Source organism: Phocoena sinus, chromosome 1 (assembly GCF_008692025.1).
Source record: "Phocoena sinus isolate mPhoSin1 chromosome 1, mPhoSin1.pri, whole genome shotgun sequence".
Lineage (NCBI taxonomy): Eukaryota > Metazoa > Chordata > Mammalia > Artiodactyla > Phocoenidae > Phocoena > Phocoena sinus.
Window position 1 is genome coordinate 110,525,193 of NC_045763.1, and position 23,365 is coordinate 110,548,557.

General features: G+C 42.4%; 1 protein-coding gene across 3 annotated transcripts in view; it reads left to right on the plus strand.

Annotated features, from left to right (window-relative positions):
* PIP5K1A (phosphatidylinositol-4-phosphate 5-kinase type 1 alpha) overlaps nucleotides 1–23,365 on the plus strand; it is a 45,605-nt gene that overhangs the window by 11,040 nt on the left and 11,200 nt on the right. For all 3 annotated transcript variants that reach the window (XR_004349225.1, XM_032626932.1, XM_032626945.1), the window contains exons 2-7: nucleotides 5,435–5,466; nucleotides 7,362–7,442; nucleotides 11,275–11,405; nucleotides 11,841–11,958; nucleotides 12,135–12,287; nucleotides 21,998–22,297. Coding sequence is in view for 2 of the 3 variants with exons in the window: in XM_032626932.1 (XP_032482823.1) it covers nucleotides 5,435–5,466; nucleotides 7,362–7,442; nucleotides 11,275–11,405; nucleotides 11,841–11,958; nucleotides 12,135–12,287; nucleotides 21,998–22,297 (815 nt within the window). In the remaining variant the exon portion in view is untranslated. The remainder of the gene's footprint in view (nucleotides 1–5,434; nucleotides 5,467–7,361; nucleotides 7,443–11,274; nucleotides 11,406–11,840; nucleotides 11,959–12,134; nucleotides 12,288–21,997; nucleotides 22,298–23,365) is intronic.

Consider the following 23,365-nt stretch of genomic DNA (forward strand, 5'->3'; position numbering starts at 1 on the left):
TACTTTTACTTATAAATAAGATTAGATTAAAATCTCAAAGGCCCTTGCTGAATGATTTTTTTCTTAATATAAATTGTTATTGATTTGTTTGCTTGAAAATGGGCAAGTAGGTTCATATGTGGCTGAAGGAACTAAGTTCTCAACTTGTTCTATTTAAAAATCAACTTTCATTTAATGTCTATAAATTTCAGCCAGATTGAACCTGCTCTGGTCAGAATTTTTTTAAAATTCCCAAAGTGAGTACACCCTTGCTCCTCTAGGTCTTTTATTTATTAATATTTTTGGTGAACAACAAGTCAGTCTTTTTTTAGTAAATATGTAATTGAGTACAGTTTTGTACCTTGATCCTTGGTAATGTCCTCTAGGTCTTTTACATTTCCATCTTTCTGCAGAGGAACTAGGGCTTGAAATCACCATGGTTGGCTCTATATCATCTATTGAGCCACTCAGAATTAAGTTATTTGGACCATTATTTTTCTGATGCAGCCTCTTTGTCACGGCTTTATTTTTTGCTTCCAGTAGAGCAACATTAGCTGGTTGTTTAGAATGCTTCTTGGTCTAGGGCCTGTTAATAAGTAGGAGTTACATAGCCATGAAGGAAACAAACTATGGAAACGTTTTTCCCTGAGGAAGAGGAAATTTAACATTGGAACTCTGCCCTATACTCAGTTTCCCCACCCAAAAAGAGGATGATACATATGGATCGTGGATATGGGGATTATAAGATGATAGTATATACTTATCAGAGATCATTTTTCACACAGATGCTAGAAAACAAACTTTCTGTTGAATAACATTCTAGTCTTATCTATAAGGATGAATCTCGTTCTCCTTAAACATTGGCTGGATGGCATTGCTAAGCCGGGTGTTGCCTTGCTGAGTTGGTATTCTTTTCTTTTCTCTCTTTTTTCCCCTTACTTCTCCTCCCCCCTCTGTCCACCTCCCCCCTCTTCCTCCGTTTCTGCTCCTCCTCTTCCTTCTGAAGAGAAAGCTTGATTATGAGATGAACAGGTACAGTGCTGGTGACTCTTCAGTGTCAGTAGGCAGTTTCTCATTGGCAGAGCCTTGGGCCAAATGGTCAAGCCTTAGCAGATGGTACCTGGTTCCCTGAAATATCACTCTGCTCTTCATTGGGTTTCTTCTGGACCAAGCTGGGTGTTACAGCAACATTGATAAAATTCTCCAGATATTTTTCTATTCCTGTCCATTCTTCTTTGGGAGGTTGGAGCTCTGACCTGTGCCCTAGGGGCAAAACTTCAGACAAGGAAGAGAGTAAGTCTTGGGTCCCAATTCTCCTCCCACTGTTACTTGTTCTGATTATTATTTAGACCCCAGTGTCCATCCAACTGCTTCAGCTATAGTGTTCTTGGGATTAATCCAAGCTTTGCAGTTGCAGATAGCTAAGTAGTTGGCACCGTATTCCACTGAGCGAAGTCCTCCCACCCTCATTCTGGGTACTTTGTAAGGGTGTAGCAGCCCTAGAGCTATGTGTTTTTGTGATAAAACTAGGAAAGGTAGCAAAGTAGAACTTTTTAGGGAGTAAGAAAGCCCCAGACCGGGCTTTCCTGGTGGCGCAGTGGTTGAGAGTCCGCCTGCCGATGCAGCGGACGCAGGTTCGTGCCCCGGTCCGGGAAGATCCCACATGCCGTGGAGCGGCTGGGCCTGTGAGCCATGGCCACTGAGGCTGTGCGTCCGGAGCCTGTGCTCCGCAACGGGAGAGGCCCACGTACCGCAAAAAAAAAAAAAAAAAAAAAAGCCCCAGACCTACTCTCTGCCTTGAAAATCACTTACCTGCTTTTTTTTCTCCATTGTTTAACTTGGTCCATTGACTCCTTGCATGCAGAAGAGGTTGTGTTCTAGGAGAGACTGTCAGCCTAGGACTGGATGTTGGCTCTTGGTTCTGCCAGCTCCCTCCAAACCCCTTCCTCTGGGGTAAAAGAGGAAGGGATAAGCCAGGTACTGACCAAGAAGTCCAGAATCAGTGTTGTCTTCTCAACTGAAAGCATACTGATTTCCTTATTGAGACTTACTAATTCTACGGTTGCCTGTACACTTGCACAAGGTTATGTTGGGGGGGAGGTGGAGGCTGAGGGTTTGGGGAGGAGCCAAGAACTTTGAGGTGCTAATTAGAATTTCATATAGGTCTAGGTAATTGAACATTAAACCTTCCTGGGGGCCCCAGCTTTACTCTTGCATTAGAAATCACATATGGGCGCAGAGGCACAGTGGTTAAGAATCTGCCCGCCAGTGCAGGGGACACGTGTTCGATCCCTGGTCCAGGAAGATCCCACATGCTGTGGAGCAACTAAGCCTGTGCGCCACAACTGCTGCGCCTGTGCTCTAGAGCCTGCAAGCTACAACTACTGAGCCTGTGTGCTGCAACTGCTGAAGCCTGCGTGCCTAGAGCCTGTGCTCCGCAACATGGGAAGCCACCACAAAGAAAAGCATGTACACCGCGACGAAGAGTAGCCCCTGCTCGCTGCAATGAGAGAAAGCCTGCATGCAGTAACGAAGACCCAACACAGCCTAAATAAATAAAATAGATTTTTAAAAAATTAAAAAAAAAAGAAACCCTCTTGCACCGTCTGTGGTCTCTTTAAAAAAAAAATTTCACATATGACAACATATTTGTATAGCACGTCACAGTCCATGAAGTACTTTGATTTAGTTTATCCTTTTTTGGGCTGTGTTGGGTGGGTCTTAGTTGTGGCACGCAGGATCTTTCATTGCAGCGTGCGGGCTTCTCTAGTTGTGGCACCCTGGCTCCAGAGCGTGCGGGCTCAGTAGTCGCAGCACACGGGCTTAGTTGCCCCATGGCATGTGGGATCTTAGTTCCTTGACCAGGGATTGAACCGGCATCCCTGCATTGCAAGACGGATTCTTTTTTTTTTTTTAATGCGGTACGCGGGCCTCTCACAGTTGTGGCCTCTCCCGTTGCGGAGCACAGGCTCAGCGGCCATGGCTCACGGGCCCAGCAGCTCCGCGGCATGTGGGATCTTCCCGGACCGGGGCATGAACCCATGTCCCCTGCGTCGGCAGGCAGACTCTCAACCACTGCGCCACCAGGGAAGCCCTGCAAGACGGATTCTTAACCACTGGACTACCAGGGAAGTCCCTGATTTAGTTTGTCTTATCTAATCTTTACATAAACCTTCTAATATGGTTCCTCTTTTTTTAGTTAAATATAGAGAACAGTTTACCTGATGTAACAGGGATTTGAACCCAGGTCTTCTGATTTTTAAATAGCTCAGCATGTTGGCTCTTGTCTAAAAGGTTTTAAGTCAGTAACAGTTTTATCATAAATCTGACTCGTCTTGGCTTATTGTTCCTTGGAAGCTTTAGCTTAGGGTTCCAGTTCTAAAATGGTCTTTCACCTACCTGAACTTGACCTGACTGAAGATGAAGCATCCTGCAAAAAGCATAGATTATTGGGCTCTGCTGTTTTTCTAATTTTCTGGGCCATTTTATGCAGCATATCTTCCTAACAGCTAGATGACATTTCCCTTACCTCCTTTTTTGGGAAGAGGAATGAAAACCATCTGTTCCCCATAGTTTTGCTACTCTGACTCACTATGGGGAAGGAAATTTGCTGCTCTGCTTATTGGTACCAGAAATGCTTAGTCTGTGGCCTTTGTACTACTAAGGTCTACCACAATCTCTTCTCTGAGCCCAGCTATATTCTGAAATTCTTAGGGCCCTTGATCGTTGGTCTTAAACAATAGTAATTAGAGCTTTACCTGATTGCCCTTAAGCCTATCTTGTCTCTGCTGCTGTTTTACCATTAAACCTTATATATGGACCAGAACTGGGGTCTTCCTATTCAGGTATTATATTATTGAGGATTCGTCTGAATTGGATTCTTCTTTTTAATTTTCTTTAATGTGACTAATCTTTATTCATTTTGAATTCTTTAGAACTACATCAAAATAATATATCAGTAGTCTTTGAAGAAAAAAGGCCAACATTCTTCAATATGAAGGGGAGAAAGTTCTGTCTCCCTGTTTCCAATGTGATCATGGATGAAAGTTATAGGGATCGCAGACCCTTAAGAATTGATTTAACCTTTTAGAGTATTTTTCTATAGATAATGGTCTTTTAGTCACTTTCTAAACATATTCTTGAAATCTTTTTCTACATTTAAGTGGATAAAAGTCATAATATTGATGAGATTTAACTACACACTTATCTTACACATCTCCACTGATTATATATTTACTAAGTACACACCAACAAATTCCTGTTGCTTTTACAGCAGAAATCAAGATGAGGATGGAAGGATGTAGAGTCAGGTTCTGCCTGCACTCTGTGCTCTTCCATTTTTTTGACATTGCATTTTCCCATCCTTAGCCTCCTCATCTCCATAGATCAACTCTTTTTTTTAAAATTGAAGAATAGTTGATTTATAATAATATATTAGTTTTAGATGTACAATGTAGTTATTCAGTATTTTTACAGATAATACTCCATTTAAAGCTATTACACAATAATGGCTATATTTCACTGTGCTGTACAATATATCCTTGTTGCTTATTTATTTTATACACAGTAGTTTGTGTCTCTTAATCCCCTACCCCTAGCTTGTCCCTCCCCCCTTTTCCCTCCCCACTGGTAACCACTAGTTTTCTCTCTCTGTGAGTCTGTTTCTGTTTTGTTATATATACATTGATCTGTTTTATTTTTTAGATTTCACATATAAGTGATAACATAGAGTATTTGTTTTTCTCTGACTTATTTCACTAAGCATAATAACCTCTAGAGACATCCACATTGTTGCAAATGGCAGAATTTCATTCTTTTCTATGACTGAGTAATATTCCATTTGCATAAATATGTATATGTATACACACACATACACAGACACACCACAGCTTCTTTATCCATTCTTCTGTTGATGGACACTTAGGTTGCTTCCATATCTTGGCTACTGTAAATAAAGCTTCCATAGACCAACTCTTTACCTTTTTTCTGAAATAATTAGTAGAAGTGTAAAGCACCGTAGATATGCTCTAAGAGTACCTACCCTGTTAGCTCTACAGGAAAAATTATTAATCAAGCACAGGTTGTCCAATAAGTCTTGGTATCTCTTATGGCCTTTCTCTTTCAGCCATGGTATCAAATGAGACCCTCTGGCTCTGATGGTTAAATGTATCAAGAACAGATATATTTCCTAGAGAAAATATGAACACTTGTGTAAGAAAAAGGACTAGAATGAGAACGGAATATGCATAAGGGCTCTGTGAGTATGGAGGAGGAAAAAGAAGGGACGTTTAAAATCCCTATCCAAAAGGATCTGTTATCAATGAGCAAGAGGCAGGAGCTCATTGTCAGGTTTACTGTGACTCAAATCCTGATTGTTTCAGTGGGCTTGATAGAGATCGTTGTGAGTGTGTGTATATACTTATGGTTGTGTTTGTTTATTTTATTTTTTTCACAGCATCTGGAATCAAGAGACCCATGGCATCTGAGGTGAGTTTTATATTGATACAGTGGTTCTAAAACCTTCATTCTGGGATAGAAGGATACCTGTTTATAACATCCTTAGTTTCCCCCTACTTGGGTCTTGGAATCTAGATAGGGTTCTCACATCTCTTTGGTAGGCTGGTAATTATGCAACTCTACTTTTGTCACAGTTTATTATGAATATTAATAATAGCTCAGATTTATTGAACTTTTTTTTAATGTTTTAAATTTACTTATTTATTTATTTTTGGATCTGTTGGGTCTTCGTTGCTGTGCGCAGGCTCTCTCTAGTTGCAGCGAGTGGGGGCTTCTCCTTGCTGCAGTGCGTGGGCTTCTCAGTGTGGTGGCCTCTTCCGTCACAGAGCACGGGCTCCAGGCGTGGGGGCCTCAGCAGTTGCAGCACGCAGGCTCAGCAGTTGTGGCTCACGGGCTCCAGAGGGCAGGCTCAGCAGTTGTGGCGCACGGGCCCAGTTGTTCCGCGGCACGCAGGATCTTCCTGGACCAGGGCTTGAACCCTGCATTGGCAGGCGGACTCCCAACCGCTGCGCCACCAGGGAAGACCCTGAGCCTTTTTTTAATGTACCAAAGAGTAAATAAGGTACCTAAGTGCTCTTTATAGGTATTCTTATTTAATCCTGCAAAGAGCCTCTATGAGTGTAGGTACTGTTGTTATCCATGTTTTATAGATGAAAAAGTGAAGTTTAGAGGTTCTATAGCTTGCCCAAGGTCCTGTAATTAATAAGGTTAGGATTCAAAGCTAGTCTGACACTAAAGCTCGTTCTCTTGTTTTGCTGTTAATACCTCCTGACTGCGTAGCTTCAGTGAATGTGGCGAACTTCTTTTAACCATACTGAAGCTGTTGATATTCTAAGTTTTTCTCTTTTGTGCAGAGTATCTTGTATTTGCTTAATTTTCTTCCCACAGAGTATTTCCCATTCCTCTTTTTACTTGCATCTCTCCTGGGTTTTGTGACGGGACCTCAGAGTGCAGACCATTTTGGCGTAGGATTTTAGGCTTTTTTCTCAGAACATCTTCCAAGATCTGTCAGGTTATATACTGAGGGTTTTCTGGCACTAAGGGTCTTAGCAAGAAGAGTAGAACTTAAATATCAGGCCCTAAGATGGTAACATGCTATTTTCAGTAGTCTTTTTGCCTTCTGGCTTGTTAACTTGAGTATCGACATCGTGAAGAATACCTTCATGTCTGTTGTGCTGGCATCTTGGCTGTGGAGAATAGCCTTCTAGCCTCTGCTCCACTGGTTTTACTTCTTCCTTTTTTCAGAGGCTGTGATGTATGTGAGTAGAAAACAAAGCCATACCACATTCTCAGGAATCTCTTTGAGGCACTGAGGCCCTTATCTTAGAGGACTCATCTTATTGCCACAGCCTCTTAATACTTGGGCTCGCAGTACTTGCATTTGCCAGTGGCTAGATCATTTCTGCTGGTGAATTCAGTTTGAGCAAATAGTGTTCAGGTTGGATTGAATATTAGAGGGGTAGTAGTTTCTGAAAGAAAGCTGGGTCTGTGGAGCTCTACTTCTCTCTTGCTTTTGTAAACTGAGGGTCTTTCCTTTTTTCTGGGGCTGCTATTGCTTACTTCCCCTGTTTCTCCTTTTCTTTAATGATAATCATTTTAATTTTCTATGTCATCTTTCTGAGAACCAAAGGTGAAATATGTGTTCTTTAGAGTTTTCTTTGTGTTCTTTTAGTCAGTTTAGTTCTTTGGGGAGCAACACTATAGCTGTGTGTTTGCATGGGAGGGATCTTCTGAAGATTTTATAAAACGTTCTTAACCTAAAAAGGGTGTGTTGCATGTTTTGTTTTTTTTTGATTTACCATCGTGGTAGCTGTTTGGTGTGTTACATGGGAATCATGTACTAATCTTGACTCTTCTTATTCTAGGTGCCTTATGCCTCTGGCATGCCCATGAAGAAAATAGGCCACCGAGGTGTTGATTCCTCAGGAGAGACAACATATAAAAAGGTGTGTCTGGGTGAAACCCATTCATCTTACTCCAGGAAGGGATAGTTCTGTCTCCCTGATATTATTCTCCACATTCCATCCCATTTCTTGATACGCTAAACCTTTGCACAATAGCCATCATACAACTTGAACTTTTTTATTTTTTATAAATTTAATTATTTTATTTTTATTTATTTTTGGCTGCGTTGGGTCTTCGTTGCTGTGCGCGGGCTTTCCCTAGTTGCGGCGAGCGGGGGCCACTCTTCCGCTGCAGCGCGTGGGCCTCTCACTGTGGTGGCCTCTCCTGCTGTGGAGCATGGGCTCCAGGCGCATGGGCCCCAGCAGTTGTGGTGCGCAGCTCAGTAGCTATAGCTCGCGGCTCCAGAGCGCAGGCTTGGTAGCTGTGGCACATGGGCACAGTTGCTCTGTGGCATGTGGGATCCTTCCGGACCAGGGCTCGAACCCGTGTCCCCTGAATTGGCAGGTGGATTCCCAACCACTGTGCCACCAGGGAAGCCCCGCAACTTGAACTTTAGAATTTACTTTACAAAGGGTAAATTATTTCCCGTCTGTATATATGGGTTTTGTTTTGTTTTATAAATTTATTTATCTTTGGCTGCGTTGGCTCTTCGTTGCTGCGCGCAGGCTTTCTCTAGTTGTGGCGAGTGGGAGCTACTCTTCGTTGCGGTGCGCAGGCTTCTTATTGCGGTGGTTTCTCTAGTTGCAGAACACGGGCTTTAGACGCACGGGCTTCAGTAGTTGTGGCGCACAGGCTCAGTAGTTGTGGCGCACAGGCTCAGTAGTTGTGGCTCATGGGCTCTAGAGCACAGGCTCAGTAGTTGTGGTGCACGGGCTTAGTTGCTCGGCAGCATGTGGGATCTTCCCGGACCAGGGCTCGAACCCGTGTCCCCTGCATTGGCAGGCAGATTCTTAACCACTGTGCCACCAGGGAAACCCTGTATATGTGTTTTTCGTTTTGTTTGTTTTCATTTTTGTTTTTGGCTGCATTGGGTCTTTGTTGCTGCTCGCCAGCTTTCTCTAGTTGCAGCGAGCAGGGGGCTACTCTTTGTTGCGGTGCATGGACTTCTCATTGTGGTGGCTTCTCTTGTTGCGGAGCATGGGCTCTAGGCGCACAGGCTTCAGTAGTTGTGGCACGTGGGCTCAGTAGTTGTGGCACACAGGCTTAGTTGCTCTGTGGCATGTGGGATCTTCCTGGACCAGGGATGGAACCCGTGTACCCTGCATTGGCAGGTGGATTCTTAACCACTGTGCCACCAAGGAAGTCCCTGTATATGTGTTTAAATGAGAATGTTCTTAATGAACAAATCTGGTGTTGGATGCTTTTTCACTGAGCTGAAGAAATTGTGTTTCCCTGTTAGATATAAACATGTAATAAGCCCCCAAGGCCATTCTTACCTAGCTTTAGGGAACCATGTTTCTTGTGCTGGATGTACATAAAGTGAAGGCTGGATCCCATTCAGCTTGGTGATACAGAGATAGACAGCAGGTCAAGAATTTTTCTTTGTGTGTGTGTATGTTTTGTTTTATTTTGTTTTTTGTCTGTGCTGGGTCTTAGTTGTGGCACGCTGAGTCTTCATTGCGGCATGCGGGATCTTTAGTTGCAGCATGTGGGTTTCTTAGTTGCGGCATGCAAACTTTTAGTTGTGGCAGGTGGACTCTTAATTGTGACATGTGGGCTCTTAGTTGTGGCGTGCAGGCTCTTAGTTGCGGCATGTGGACTCTCAGTTGTGGCATGCATGCGGGATCTAGTTCCTGGCCCAGGGATCGAACCTGGGCCCCCTGCATTGGGAGCATGGAATCTTACCCACTGGACCACCAGGGAAGTCCATGGGTTTTGTTTTTTTAAGATTGTAGTTTCAATTGGTGAATAGGGCCTAGAATACCTGATTTTTGAGCTAGAGATATCAAATGGATTGGAAAGATAGTAGTAATAGCGAAGAAGAGAAAATTGAACTGGTGAAGGGAAAACAGGAGAGAAGCATCCTGGAGTGACCCAATTCCCCAGTTCTGGACTAATTGGAGATGCTTAGGTTTCCTGGGGTACAGTGTTCAACCTCCTATTTGGCATCTATACCTTGTCTGGCCCATGTAAATTTTTCTTGTGTTTGTTCTCTGTCTTTATTGCATTGTCTGAAGTGATAGAGGTGGACTGACTCATTCTCAGTCAGGGACCTGACTCTCCCTGGGAATGGACTCTGAGGCCCATGTCAATTAAACAGACATTTATTGAGCTCTTTTTATGTGCTGAACACTGAGACAAAAAGATGAGTTTCTAGTCTAATTGGAGAGGCAAGCACTTAAAAAATTTGTTATAATTCTATTTATTTTTTAAAAATATTCTTATTTAAAAATTTTTTTTTAGTGTTAAACTTTTTTTGGCCCCGTTTGGTCTTCGTTGCTATGCATGGACTTCTCTAGCTGTGGCAAGCAGGGGCTACTCTTCTTTGCAGTATGCAGGCTTCTCACTGCGGTGGCTCCTCTTGTTGCAGAGCACAGGCTCGAGGTGTGTGGGCTTCAGTAGTTGTGGTGCACGGGCTCAGTAGTTGTGGTGCATGGGCTTAGTTGCTTCGTGGCATGTGAGATCTTCTCGGACCAGGGCTCAAACCCGTGTCCCCTGCATTGGCAGGTAGATTCTCAACCAGTGTGCCACCAGGGAAATCCCTATTCTTATTTTTAAAAATATTTATTTATTTGGCTGCATTAGGTGTTAGCTGTGGCACATGGTATCTTTCGTTGTGGTGTGCAGGCGCTTCGTTGTGGCTCACGGGCTTCTCTCTAATTGTGGCACGTGGACTTCAGAGCGCATGGGCTTAGTTGCCCCATGGCATGTGGGATCTTAGTTCCACAACCAGGGGTCGAACCCGCATCCCCCGCACTGGGAGGCAGATTTTTAACCACTGGACCACCAGGGAAGTTCCTAGTTATAATTTTAATGCCCAATGAGGACTAGGTAGAATATTGATACAAGTAATATTTGGTGAGGGTTGGGGGGATAAGGGAAATCACTTAGAACAAAACTGTCCAATAGAACTTTCTGCAGTGATTGAAATGTGCTGTATCTGTGTTATCCAGTGTGGTACCCACTAATCATACCTGAATGTGGCTAGTAAGACTGAAGAAATGATTTTTAAATTAAATTAACTTTAACTTAAAATTAAATAGCCGAGTGTAGCTAGTAGCTACTATATTGGACAGCACAGAACTAGATAATACGACATTTTCCCATGACATTGAAATCCTGGATTGTAAGAGTGGGGCTCTTATATTTGTGTTTTGACCACAGTATGATAATTTTAAATCTAAATAGTTCTCTCAGAAATAATTTGAATCTTTCAGGCTTTCTTCTTCAGTCAGGAGCTTTTTTTGCCACTCAGTTGTCCTTGGAACGCCAGTCAGCCCTTGCCTTAGAGAACTGTACTTCAGTAGCTAGGCAGTGAATCAGAGTATCTGTTAATTTTAGTTACATTCTGTATCAGATGAATAAAATGTTTGGAGGACTCCATATACTCTGGGGGCATGAACCTTTGGAGTGAGACCTAGGATTGTTCTCTCAGTACAACGTATCTTCCAGATATAGATGTGGATAGGAGGGAACACCTTGTTTAGAGAGTCCCCACTTTGCTATTCTGTATCTTCATGCTCTTCCAATCTTTGCAGGCTTAACTGCCATGTAGAGCGTGGGGATGGGGAAACTGGATTGCCCCAGTTTAGTCTGAACTACTAGATAGGCATTTGCTCTCCTGTGTTCCTTCTGGTTCTTCTCTCCTGAGTTTTTATTGCTATGATCAGATTTAATACTAGAAACTTTCCCCTTGTTTCTCTTGTTTCTTAGACAACCTCATCAGCTTTAAAAGGTGCCATCCAGTTAGGCATTACTCACACTGTGGGGAGCCTGAGTACCAAACCAGAGCGGGATGTCCTCATGCAAGACTTCTATGTGGTGGAGAGTATCTTCTTCCCGAGGTACAGAGGTTAATGTGCAGGGGAATGTCCTAGAAAATGTGGCTTTTTAATATCATCATCAGGGCATTTTAGGGTTCATGTCTAATTTAGGCATGCATCCAATCCTTAACCTGATTTTAATCAGGGTGATATGGGGACTGGAGAATTTGAAGAGCACATGCTCTCCTTTGGATGTTTCCATGAGCCTCCGGCCTGTGGACTGAGCCCTAAAAAACAATTTAGTGCATCGAGAGGAGGTAATATGATTCCCTGTGCCCATGTCTTAATCCCCATGTTGTGCCTTGTCCCATTATGTAACTGACTCATCTAGTCCCTTTGGTTCTCTCAGGAGGGGTGTACTGACCTGCCTCTGGGTGACTGAGTGTCTTTCCAGGGTGTGGACTCCCTAAATTATGGGGACTGGTAAGTTATGGCTTCTTCTGTTCAACCCCACAGTGAAGGGAGCAACCTGACTCCTGCTCATCACTACAATGACTTTCGGTTCAAGACCTATGCACCTGTTGCCTTCCGCTACTTTCGGGAGTTATTTGGTATCCGCCCTGATGATTACTTGGTAAGCTTCCAGATTTCAGGACCCTGGGACTCCAGTATCAGAGGGATACTTCCAAAGGAAGACCCTCTCTCCACACTCTTGCTCTAGTTTTTCTTTAGAATTGCATCTGTAGTTGATTTCTGGTTGGGCATGCCCTTGTATCTCTGAACCTCTTGCTCTCTTTTCTCTGGGCCCAGTACTCCCTCTGCAATGAGCCGCTGATTGAACTCTGCAACTCTGGGGCTAGTGGTTCCCTCTTCTATGTGTCCAGCGATGATGAATTCATCATTAAAACAGTCCAGCACAAAGAGGCGGAGTTTCTGCAGAAGCTGCTTCCAGGATACTACATGGTGAGAGGACCAGGAGCACTGGCTGCTTGAGCTGCCCACTCCACTCCAGGACAAGGCTGGGGAGGCTGCCATCAGGGGGACAAAACAACGTCAGCCCTTCTGTCGTAGGAATGTAGTTCATCTTTGTGCTTTTCCCATCTCTTTTGTCTCTCTATGGCTAAAGGAGGTTTTGTTTATCTGTCCTATTTTAAGTGTTCTTAGCTTAGACCCTGCTACCCAACGACAAGATTCAATGATGATTAAAAAAAAAATTTTTTATTGGAGTATAGTTGATCTACAGTGTTTTGTTTCTGCTGTACAGCAAGCCAAGTGAGTCAGTTATACATGCACATATATCCATTTTTTTTAGATTCTATTCCCATATTACAGAGTATTGAATAGAGTTCCCTGTGCTATTCAGTAGGTTCTTATTAATTATCCGTTCTGTGTATAGTACTGTGTGTATGTCAATCCCAGTCTCCCAGTTTACCCCCTGCCTTTTCCCCCCAGTAACCACAAGTTTGTTTTCTACATCAGTGACTCAACTTCTGTTTTGTAAATAGGTTCATGTGTACAATTTTTAAAATTCCACATGTAAGTGATAATATATGATATTTATTTTTCTCTTTCTGACTTACTTTCACTCAGTATGACAATCTTTAGGTCCATCCATGTCGCTGCAAATGGCATTATTTCATTCTTTTTTATGGCTGAGTAATATTCCATTGTATATATGTACCACATCTTTATCCATTCCTCTGTTGATGGACATTTAGGTTGCTTCCATGTCCTGGCTGTTGTAAATAGGGCTGCAAAGAACAGTGAATAGGAGTGGAATCACTGGATCATATGGTAGCTCTAGTTTTAGTTTTTTAAGGAATCTCCATGCTGTTCTCCATAGTGGCTGTACATTCCCACCAACAGTGTAGGAGGGTTCCCTTTTCTTCACACCCTCTCCAGCATTTATTGTTTGTAGATTTTTTTTTTTTTTGCGGTACTCGGGCCTCTCACTGTTTTGGCCTTTCCCGATGCGGAGCACAGGCTCCGATGCGCAGGCTCAGCGGCCATGGCTCATGGGCCCAGCCGCTCTGCGGGATGTGGGACCTTCCCGGACCGGGGCACGAACCCGCGTCCCCTGCATCGGCAGGCGGACTCTCAACCACTGCGCCACCAGGGAAGCCCGTTTGTAGATTTTTTGATGATGGCCATTCTGACCAGTGTGAGGTGATACCTCATTGTAGTTTTGATTTGCATTTCTCTAATAATTAGTGATGTTGAGCATCTTTTCATGTGCTTTTTGGCCATCTGTATATCTTCTTTGGAGAAATGTCTATTTATATCTTCTACCTTTTTTTTTTTACATCTTTATTGGAGTATAATTGCTTTACAATGGTGTGCTAGCTTCTGCTTTATAACAAAGTGAATCAGTTATACATATACATATGTTCCCATATCTCTTCCCGCTTGTGTCTCCCTCCCTCCCACTCTCCCTATCCCACCCCTCTAGGTGGTCACAAAGCACTGAGCTGATCTCCCTGTGCTATGCGGCTGCTTCCCGCTAGCTATCTACCTTACGTTTGGTAGTGAATATATGTCCATGCCACTCTCTCACTTCGTCCAAGCTTACCCTTCCCCCTCCCCGTGTCCTCAAGTCCATTTTCTATGTCTACGTCTTTATTCCTGTCCTGCCCCTAGATTCATCAGAATCATTTTATTTTTTTTTAGATTCCATAAATATGTGTTAGCATACGGTATTTGTCTTTCTCTTTCTGACTTACTTCACTCTGTATGACAGACTCTAGGTCCATCCACCTCATTACAAATAGCTCAATTTCATTTCTTTTTATGGCTGAGTAATATTCCATTGTATATATGTGCCACATCTTCTTTAATATTCATCTGTCGATGGACACTTCGGTAACTTCCATGTCCTGGCTATTGTAAATAGAGCTGCAATGAACATTTTGGTACATGACTCTTTTTGAATTATGGTTTTCTCAGAGTATATGCCCAGTAGTGGGATTGCTGGGTCGTATGGTAGTTCTATTTGTAGTTTTTTAAGGAACCTCCATACTGTTCTCCATAGTGGCTGTATCAATTAACATTCCCACCAACAGTGCAAGAGGGTTCCCTTTTCTCCACACCCTGTCCAGCATTTATTTATTTATTTTTATTTTATTTTAACATCTTTATTGGAGTATAATTGCTTTACAATGGTATGTTAGCTTCAGCTTCACAACAAAATGAATCCGTTATATATATACATATATTCCCATATCTCTTCCCGCTTGCGTCTCCCTCCCTCCCACCCTCCCTATCCCACCCCTCCAGGCGGTCACAAAGCACCGAGCTGATCTACCTGTGCTATGCGGCTGCTTCCCACTAGCTATCTACCTTACGTTTGGTAGTGTATATATGTCCATGCCTCTCTCTCGCTTTGTCACAGTTTACCCTTCCTCCTCCCCGTAGCCTCAAGTCCATTCTCTAGTAAGTCTGTGTCTTTATTCCTGTTTCACCCCTAGGTTTTTCATGACATTTTTTTCCCTTAAATTTCGTATATATGTGTTAGCATACAGTATTTGTCTCTGTCTTTCTGACTTCACTCTGTATGACAGACTCTAGGTCTATCCACCTCATTACAAATAGTTCAATTTCGTTTCATTTTATGACTGAGTAATATTCCATTGTATATATGTGCCACATCTTCTTTATCCATTCATCCGATGATGGACACTTAGGTTGTTTCCATCTCTGGGCTATTGTAAATAGAGCTGCAATGAACATTTTGGTACATGACTCATTTTGAATTACGGTTTTCTCAGGGTATATGCCCAGTAGTGGGATTGCTGGGTCATATGGTAGTTCTATTTGTAGTTTTTTAAGGAACCTCCATACTGTTCTCCACAGTGGCTGTATCAATTTACATTCCCACCAACAGTGTAAGAGGGTTCCCTTTTCTCCACACACTCTCCAGCATTTATTGTTTCTAGATTTTTTGATGATGGCCATTCTGACTGGTGTGAGATGATATCTCTGTAGTTTTGATTTGCATTTCTCTAATGATTAGTGATGTTGAGCATTCTTTCATGTATTTGTTGGCAGTCTGTATATCTTCTTTGGAGAAATGTCTATTTAGGTCTTCTGCCCATTTTTGGATTGGGTTGTTTGTTTTTTTGTTATTAAGCTGCATGAGCTGCTTATAAATTTTGGAGATTAATCCTTTGTCAGTTGCTTCATTTGCAAATATTTTCTCCCATTCTGAGGGTTGTCTTTTGGTTTTGTTTATGGTTTCCTTTGCTGCGCAAAAGCTTTTAAGTTTCATTAGGTCCCATTTGTTTATTTTTGTTTTTATTTCCATTTCTCTAGGAGGTGGGTCAAAAAGAACCTTGCTGTGATATATGTCATAGAGTGTCCTGCCTATGTTTTCCTCTAAGAGTTTGATAGTTTCTGGCCTTACATTTAGGGCTTTAATCCATTTTGAGCTTATTTTTGTGTATGGTGTTAGGGAGTGATCTACTCTCATACTTTTACCTGTATCTGTCCAGTTTTCCCAGCACCACTTATTGAAGAGGCTGTCCTTTCTCCACTGTACATTGCTGCCTCCTTTATCAAAGATAAGGTGACCATATGTGCGTGGGTTTATCTCTGGGCTTTCTATCCTGTTCCATTGATCTATATTTCTGTTTTTATGCCAGTACCATACTGTCTTGATTACTGTAGCTTTGTAGGATAATCTGAAGTCAGGGAGCCTGATTCCTCCAGCTCCGTTTTTTGTTCTCAAGATTGATTTGGCTATTTGGGGTCTTTTGTGTTTCCATACAAATTGTGAAATTTTTTGTTCTAGTTCTGTGAAAAATGCCAGTGGTAGTTTGATAGGGATTGCATTGAATCTGTAGATTGCTTTTGGTAGTAGAGTCATTTTCACAATGTTGATTCTTCTAATCCAAGAACATGGTATATCTCTCCATCTGTTTGTATCATCTTTAATTTCTTTCATCAGTGTCTTATAATTTTCTGCATACAGGTCTTTTGTCTCCTTAGGTAGGTTTATTCCTAGATATTTTATTCTTTTAGTTGCAGTGGTAAATGGGAGTGTTTTCTTGATTTCACTTTCAGATTTTTCATCATTAGTGTATAGGAATGCCAGAGATTTCTGTGCACTAATTTTGTATCCTGCTACTTTACCAAATTCATTGATTAGCTCTAGTAGTTTTCTGGTAGCATCTTTAGGATTCTCTATGTATAGTATCATGTCATCTGCAAAGAGTAACAGCTTTACTTCTTCTTTTCCGATTTGGATTCCTTTTATTTCCTTTTCTTCTCTGATTGCTGTGGCTAAAACTTCCAAAACTATGTTGAATAAGTGTGGTGAGAGTGGGCAACCTTGTCTTGTTCCTGATCTTAGTGGAAATGCTTTCAGTTTTTCACCATTGAGGATGATGTTGGCTGTGGGTTTCTCATATGGCCTTTATTATGTTGAGGAAAGTTCCCTCTATGCCTACTTTCTGCAGGGTTTTTCTCATAAATGGGTGTTGAATTTTGTCAAAAGCTTTCTCTGCATCTATTGAGATGATCATATGGTTTTTCTCCTTCAATTTGTTAATGTGGTGTATCACGTTGATTGATTTGCGTATATTGAAGAATCCTTGCATTCCTGGAATAAACCCTACTTGATCATGGTGTATGATCCATTTAATGTGCTGTTAGATTCTGTTTGCTAGTATTTTGTTAAGGATTTTTGCATCTGTGTTCATCAGTGATATTGGCCTGTAGTTTTCTTTCTTTGTGACATCCTTGTCTGGTTTTGGTATCAGGGTGATGGTGGCCTCGTAGAATGAGTTGGGGAGTGTTCCTCCCTCTGCTATATTTTGGAAGAGTTTGAGAAGGATAGGTGATAGCTCTTCTCTAAATGTTTGATAGAATTCGCCTGTGAAGCCATCTGGTCCTGGGCTTTTGCTTGTTGGAAGATTTTTAATCACAGTTTCAATTTCGGTGCTTGTGATTGGTCTGTTCATATTTTCTATTTCTTCCTGACCCAGTCTTGGCAGGTTGTGCCTTTCTAAGAATTTGTCCATTTCTTCCAGGTTGTCCATTTTATTGGCGTAGAGTTGCTTGTAGTAATCTCTCATGATCTTTTGTATTTCTGCAGTGTCAGTTGTTACTTCTCCTTTTTCATTTCTAATTCTATTGATTTCAGTCTTCTCCCTTTTTTTCTTGATGAGTCTGGCTAATGGTTTATCAATTTTGTTTATTCTTTCAAAGAACCAGCTTTTAGTTTTATTGATCTTTGCTATTGTTTCCCTCATTTCTTTTTCATTTATTTCTGATCTGATTTTTATGATTTCTTTCCTTCTGCTAACTTTGGGGTTTTTTTGTTCTTCTTTCTCTAATTGTTTTAGGTGCAAGGTTAGGTTGTTTATTCGAGATGTTTCCTGTTTCTTAAGGTAGAATTGTATTGCTATAAACTTCCCTCTTAGAACTGCTTTTGCTGCATCCCATAGATTTTGAGTCGTTGTGTCTCCATTATCATTTGTTTCTAGGTATTTTTTAATTTCCTCTTTGATTTCTTCAGTGATCATTTCGTTATTAAGTAGTGTATTGTTTAGCCTCCATGTGTTTGTATTTTTTACAGATCTTTTCCTGTAATTGATATCTAGTCTCATAGCGTTGTGGTTGGAAAAGATACTTGATACAATTTCAATTTTCTTAAATTTACCAAGGCTTGATTTGTGACCCAAGATATGATCTATCCTGGAGAATGTTCCATGAGCACTTGAGAAAAATGTGTATTCTGTTGTTTTTGGATGGAATGTTGTATAAATATCAGTTAAGTCCATCTTGTTTAATGTATCATTTAAAGCTTGTGTTTCCTTATTTATTTTCATTTTGGATGATCTGTCCATTGGTGAAAGTGGGGTGTTAAAGTCCCCTACTATGAATGTGTTACTGTCGATTTCCCCTTTTATGGCTGTTAGTATTTGCCTTATGTATTGAGGTGCTCCTATGTTGGGTGCATAAATATTTACAATTGTTATATCTTCTTCTTGGATCGATCCCTTGATCATTATGTAGTGTCCTTCTTTGTCTCTTCTAATAGTCTTTATTTTAAAGTCTATTTTGTCTGATATGAGAATTGCTACTCCAGCTTTCTTTTGGTTTCCATTTGCATGAAATACCTTTTTCCATCCCCTACTTTCAGTCTGTATGTGTCTCTAGGTCTGAAGTGGGTCTCTTGTAGACAGAAAATATATGCGTCTTGCTTTTGTATCCATTCAGCCAATCTGTGTCTTTTGGTGGGAGCATTTAGTCCATTTACATTTAAGGTAATTATCAATACGTATGTTCCCATTCCCCTTTTCTTAATTGTTTTGGGTTCGTTATTGTAGGTCTTTTCCTTCTTTTGTGTTTCTTGCCTAGAGAAGTTCCTTTAGCAGTTGTTGTAGAGCTGGTTTGGTGGTGCTGAACTCTCTCAGCTTTTGCTTGTCTGTAAAGGTTTTAATTTCTCCATCAAATCTGAATGAGATCCTTGCTGGGTAGAGTATTCTTGGTTGCAGGTTTTTCTCCTTCAACACTTTCAATATGTCCTGCCAGTCCCTTCTGGCTTGCAGAGTTTCTGCTGAAAGATCAGCTGTTAACCTTATGGGGATTCCCTTGTGTGTTATTTGTTGTTTTTTCCCTTGCTGCTTTTAATATGCTTTCTTTGTATTTAATCTTTGACAGTTTGATTAATATGTGTCTTGGCGTATTTCTCCTTGGGTTTATCCTGTATGGGACTCTCTGTGCTTCCTGGACTTGATTAACTATTTCCTTTCCCATATTAGGGAAGTTTTCAGCTATAATCTCTTCAAATATTTTCTCAGTCCCTTTCTTTTTCTCTTCTTCTTCTGGAACCCCTATAATTCGAATGTTGGTGCGTTTAATGTTGTCCCAGAGGTCTCTGAGACTGTCCTCAGTTCTTTTCATTCTTTTTTCTTTATTCTGCTCTGCATTAGTTATTTCCACTATTTTATCTTCCAGGTCATTTATCCGTTCTTCTGCCTCAGTTATTCTGCTGTTGATCCCATCTAGAGTATTTTTCATTTCATTTATTGTGTTGTTCATCATTGTTTGTTTCATCTTTAGTTCTTCTAGGTCCTTGTTAACTGTTTCTTGCATTTTGTCTATTCTGTTTCCAAGATTTTGGATCATCTTTACTATCATTATTCTGAATTCTTTTTCAGGTAGACTGCCTATTTCCTCTTCATTTGTTAGGTCTGGTGGGTTTTTATCTTGCTCCTTCATCTGCTGTGTGTTTTTCTGTCTTCTCATTTTGCTTATCTTACTGTGTTTGGGGTCTCCTTTTGGCAGGCTGAAGGTTCGTAGTTCCTGTTGTTTTTAGTGTCTCTCCCCAGTGGCTAAGGTTGGTTCAGGGGGTTGTGTAGGCTTCCTGGTGGAGGGGACTAGTGCCTGTGTTCTGGTGGATGAGGCTGGATCTTGCCTTTCTGGTGGGCAGGTCCACGTCTAGTGGTGTGTTTTGGGGTGTCTGTAGACTTACTATGATTTTGGGCAGCTTCTCTGCTAATGGGTGGGGTTGTGTTTCTGTCTTGCTAGTTGTTTGGCATAGGATGTCCAGCACTGTAGCTTGCTGGTCGTTGCGTGAAGCTGGGTGCTGGCGTTGAGATGGAGATCTCTGGGAGATTTTCGCCATTTGATATTATATGTAGCTGGGAGGCCTCTTGTGTACCAGTGTCCTGAAGTTGGCTCTCCCACCTCAGAGGCACAGCACTAACTCCTTGGCTGCAGCACCAAGAGCCTTTCGTCCACACGGCTCCTTAATTTGGGATGATTTGTTGTCTATCCATGTATTCCACAGATGCAGGGTACATCACGTTGATTGTGGAGCTTTAATCCGCTGCTTCTGAGGCTGCTGGGAGAGATTTCCCTTTCTCTTCTTTATCTCACAGCTCCCAGGGGTTCAGCTTTGGATTTGGCCCCGCCTCTGCGTGTAGGTTTCCGGAGGGCGTCTCTTTTTTGCCCAGACAGGACGGGGTTAAAGGAGCCGCTGATTCGGGGGCTCTGGCTCACTCAGGCCGGGGGGAGGGAGAGGCACGGAGTGCAGGGCAAGCCTGCGGCGGCAGAGGCCGGGGTGACGTTGCACCAGCCTGAGGCGCGCCGTGCGTTCTTCCGGGGGAGTTGTCCCTGGGTCCCGGGACCCAGGTAGTGGCTGGCTGCACAGGCTCCCCCGTAAGGGGGGTGTGGATAGTGACTTGTGCTCACACACAGGCTTCTTGGTGGCGGCAGCAGCAGCCTTAGCGTCTCATGCCCGTCTCTGGGGTCTGCGCTTTTAGCTGTGGCTCGCACCCATCTCTGGGGCTCCTGTTTTTTTTTTTGGAGCTCCTTTAAGCAGCGTTCTTAATCCCCTCTCCTCGCGCACCAGGAAACAAAAGAGGGAAGAAAAAGTCTCTTGCCTCTTCGGCAGGTCCAGACTTTTCCCCGGACTGCCTCCCGGCTAGCCGTGGCGCACTAATGCCCTGCAGGCTGTGTTCACGCTGCCAACCCCAGTCCTCTCCCGGCGCTCCGACCGAAGCCCGAGCCTCAACTCCCAGCCCTGTCCGCCCCGGCGGGTGAGCAGACAAGTCTCTCGGGCTGGTGAGTACTGGTCGGCACCGATCCTCTGTGCGGGAATCTCTCCCCGCTTTGCCCTCCGTATCCCTGTTGCTGTGCTCTCCTCCGCGGCTCTGAAGCTTTCCCCCTCCGCCACCCACAGTCTCCACCCGCGAAGGGGCTTCCTAGTGTGTGGAAACCTTTCCTCCTTCACAGCTCCCTCCCACTGGTGCAGGTCCCGTCCCTATTCTTTTGTCTCTGTTTTTTCTTTTCTTCTTTTGTCCTGCCCAGGTACGTGGGGGGGTTTCTTGCCTTTTGGGAGGTCTGAGGTCTTCTGCCAGCGTTCAGTAGGTGTTCTGTAGGAGTTGTTCCACATGTAGATGTATTTCTGGTGTATCTGTGGGGAGGAAGGTGATCTCCGCGTCTTACTCTTCCGCCATCTTCGAAAGAAGTCCCCATTTTTTGATTGGGGTTTTTTTTTTTTCTGATATTGAGCTGCATGAACTGTTTGTATATTTTAGAGAAAAATCACTTTTCGGTCACTTCATTTGCAAATATTTTCTCCCATTTTTTGGGTTTTCTCTTCATTTTGTTGATGGTTTCCTTTGCTGTGCAAAAACTTCTAAGTTTAATTAGGTCCCATTTGTTTATTTTTGTTTTTATTCAATGATGATTCTGCTTTCCATTCTTAGTCCAGCTCCTAGAGTAGAGTATGAGGTTGGTTACTTCCCTTGATAATACTGTATTTTTTCTTACTCTGACTGATACCTCTTGGAGGTTCTGGAGAAGTTAGGGAACTCTCCTTTGCCTCCTTTCATACTCACAAGAATATACTATACAGAAGGCTAAGCATTAAGTCTTTTTCAGTGCTGTCTTCTCTTAAACCTCTCTGAAGGAATATGTTCATCATATGTTTAGTATCCTGACTGTTTACTGTATTGTAGGCCTTCCACTCGGCTTGGTGGTGATCTCATTATTGAGATAGATACATTGGGAAATTTTAAACAAATGTAATGTGGGCTTATGGGCAGATTGTATGTGAATCCCATGTAACAGACAAAGGAAGGGGGGTGACAGCTTTTGCCCTTGAGTTTTATTGAAAATCAGCTAACTTGCTCTTCTACTTCTTTTTACTTTCTTGTCCTCAGAACCTCAACCAGAACCCTCGGACTTTGCTGCCTAAGTTCTATGGACTGTACTGTGTGCAGGCAGGTGGTAAGAACATTCGAATTGTGGTGATGAACAATCTCTTACCACGGTCAGTCAAGATGCATATCAAATATGACCTCAAGGGCTCAACCTACAAAAGGCGGGCTTCCCAAAAGGAGCGAGAGAAACCTCTCCCCACCCTTAAAGACTTGGACTTCTTACAAGACATCCCTGATGGTCTCTTTTTGGATGCTGATATGTACAATGCTCTGTGCAAGACCCTGCAGCGCGACTGTTTGGTGAGTTTGTCACATTTCCTTCTCTCTCAGGCACCAGAAATCTCAATCTGTAAAACAGCTTGGTCATTCTTAGGCATTTAATCTGTGGGAGATGGGATTCTGTTCCTTAGCTCCATCTGTGCCAGACTTCATTTAAAATAACTTTTATATTAGATCCTTTATGCCTTTACATTTTTACTTTCTCCCCGTTTGTCTAACTCCCCTCCTGTCTTTTTTTTCTCTACCTGCTACCTGTCCTGGGCCTCATAAGCATACATTCTCCTTATTTTCATACCAGCACCATCATGGCTCAGTTTTTGATCCTGTCTGCCAAATTCAAATTTATATCTTAGAAGCTGAGTGCTGCTGAAAAAAATCACACAACTGTGTATACTGGCATCTCTACAGATTTATGATATCCACCCCTTACCTGGGCCCTCAGTATTCCTCATCAATCCATTTCCTGTTCCTCCCAGAGATTGCACATGATTGGCACTCTCTTCAGTTTTCTGACTCTCATCTCCCCAGCCTTGTTTCTCAACAAACTACCTCAACTTTCTATTCTGTACCATCCCTTTGTCCTGCCCCTATTATCACTTTCTAAATGGATCTACACTTAACCATCCTTAATCTATATTTTCTTCCCAACTTGGTCGATTATTCCAGGTCAGTCCCTTTTGTGACCTAGATCCATTTGCTCCTGTTTCTCTAGGATCCTGCTTCATCACTTACTTCCTTTCCCACCTCTGGCTTCAGCCTCAACTGACTATTTTCTATCTGTATACAAACAAGTTTATCTCTTTTTTATTTTAAGATTAAGAGAATGTTTTTCAATGTCTTCATTTAATGATGCCTCCATTTCTCTTTCTCTTCTCCTATTCCTGCCTCAACCCACCGTGTCCTGGCTTTTGCTCTCACCACTTCAATTGAACTGTTCTCTCCAATGACCACCTAGATGCCGAATAGAGAGTACTTCTCAGTCCTTCCTTGAATTTTCTGCAGTGTTTGACAGTTGATTGATTCCACTTTCTTTTTTTTTGTTTTTTTTGCGGTACGCGGGCCTCTCACTGCTGTGGCCTCTCCCGTTGC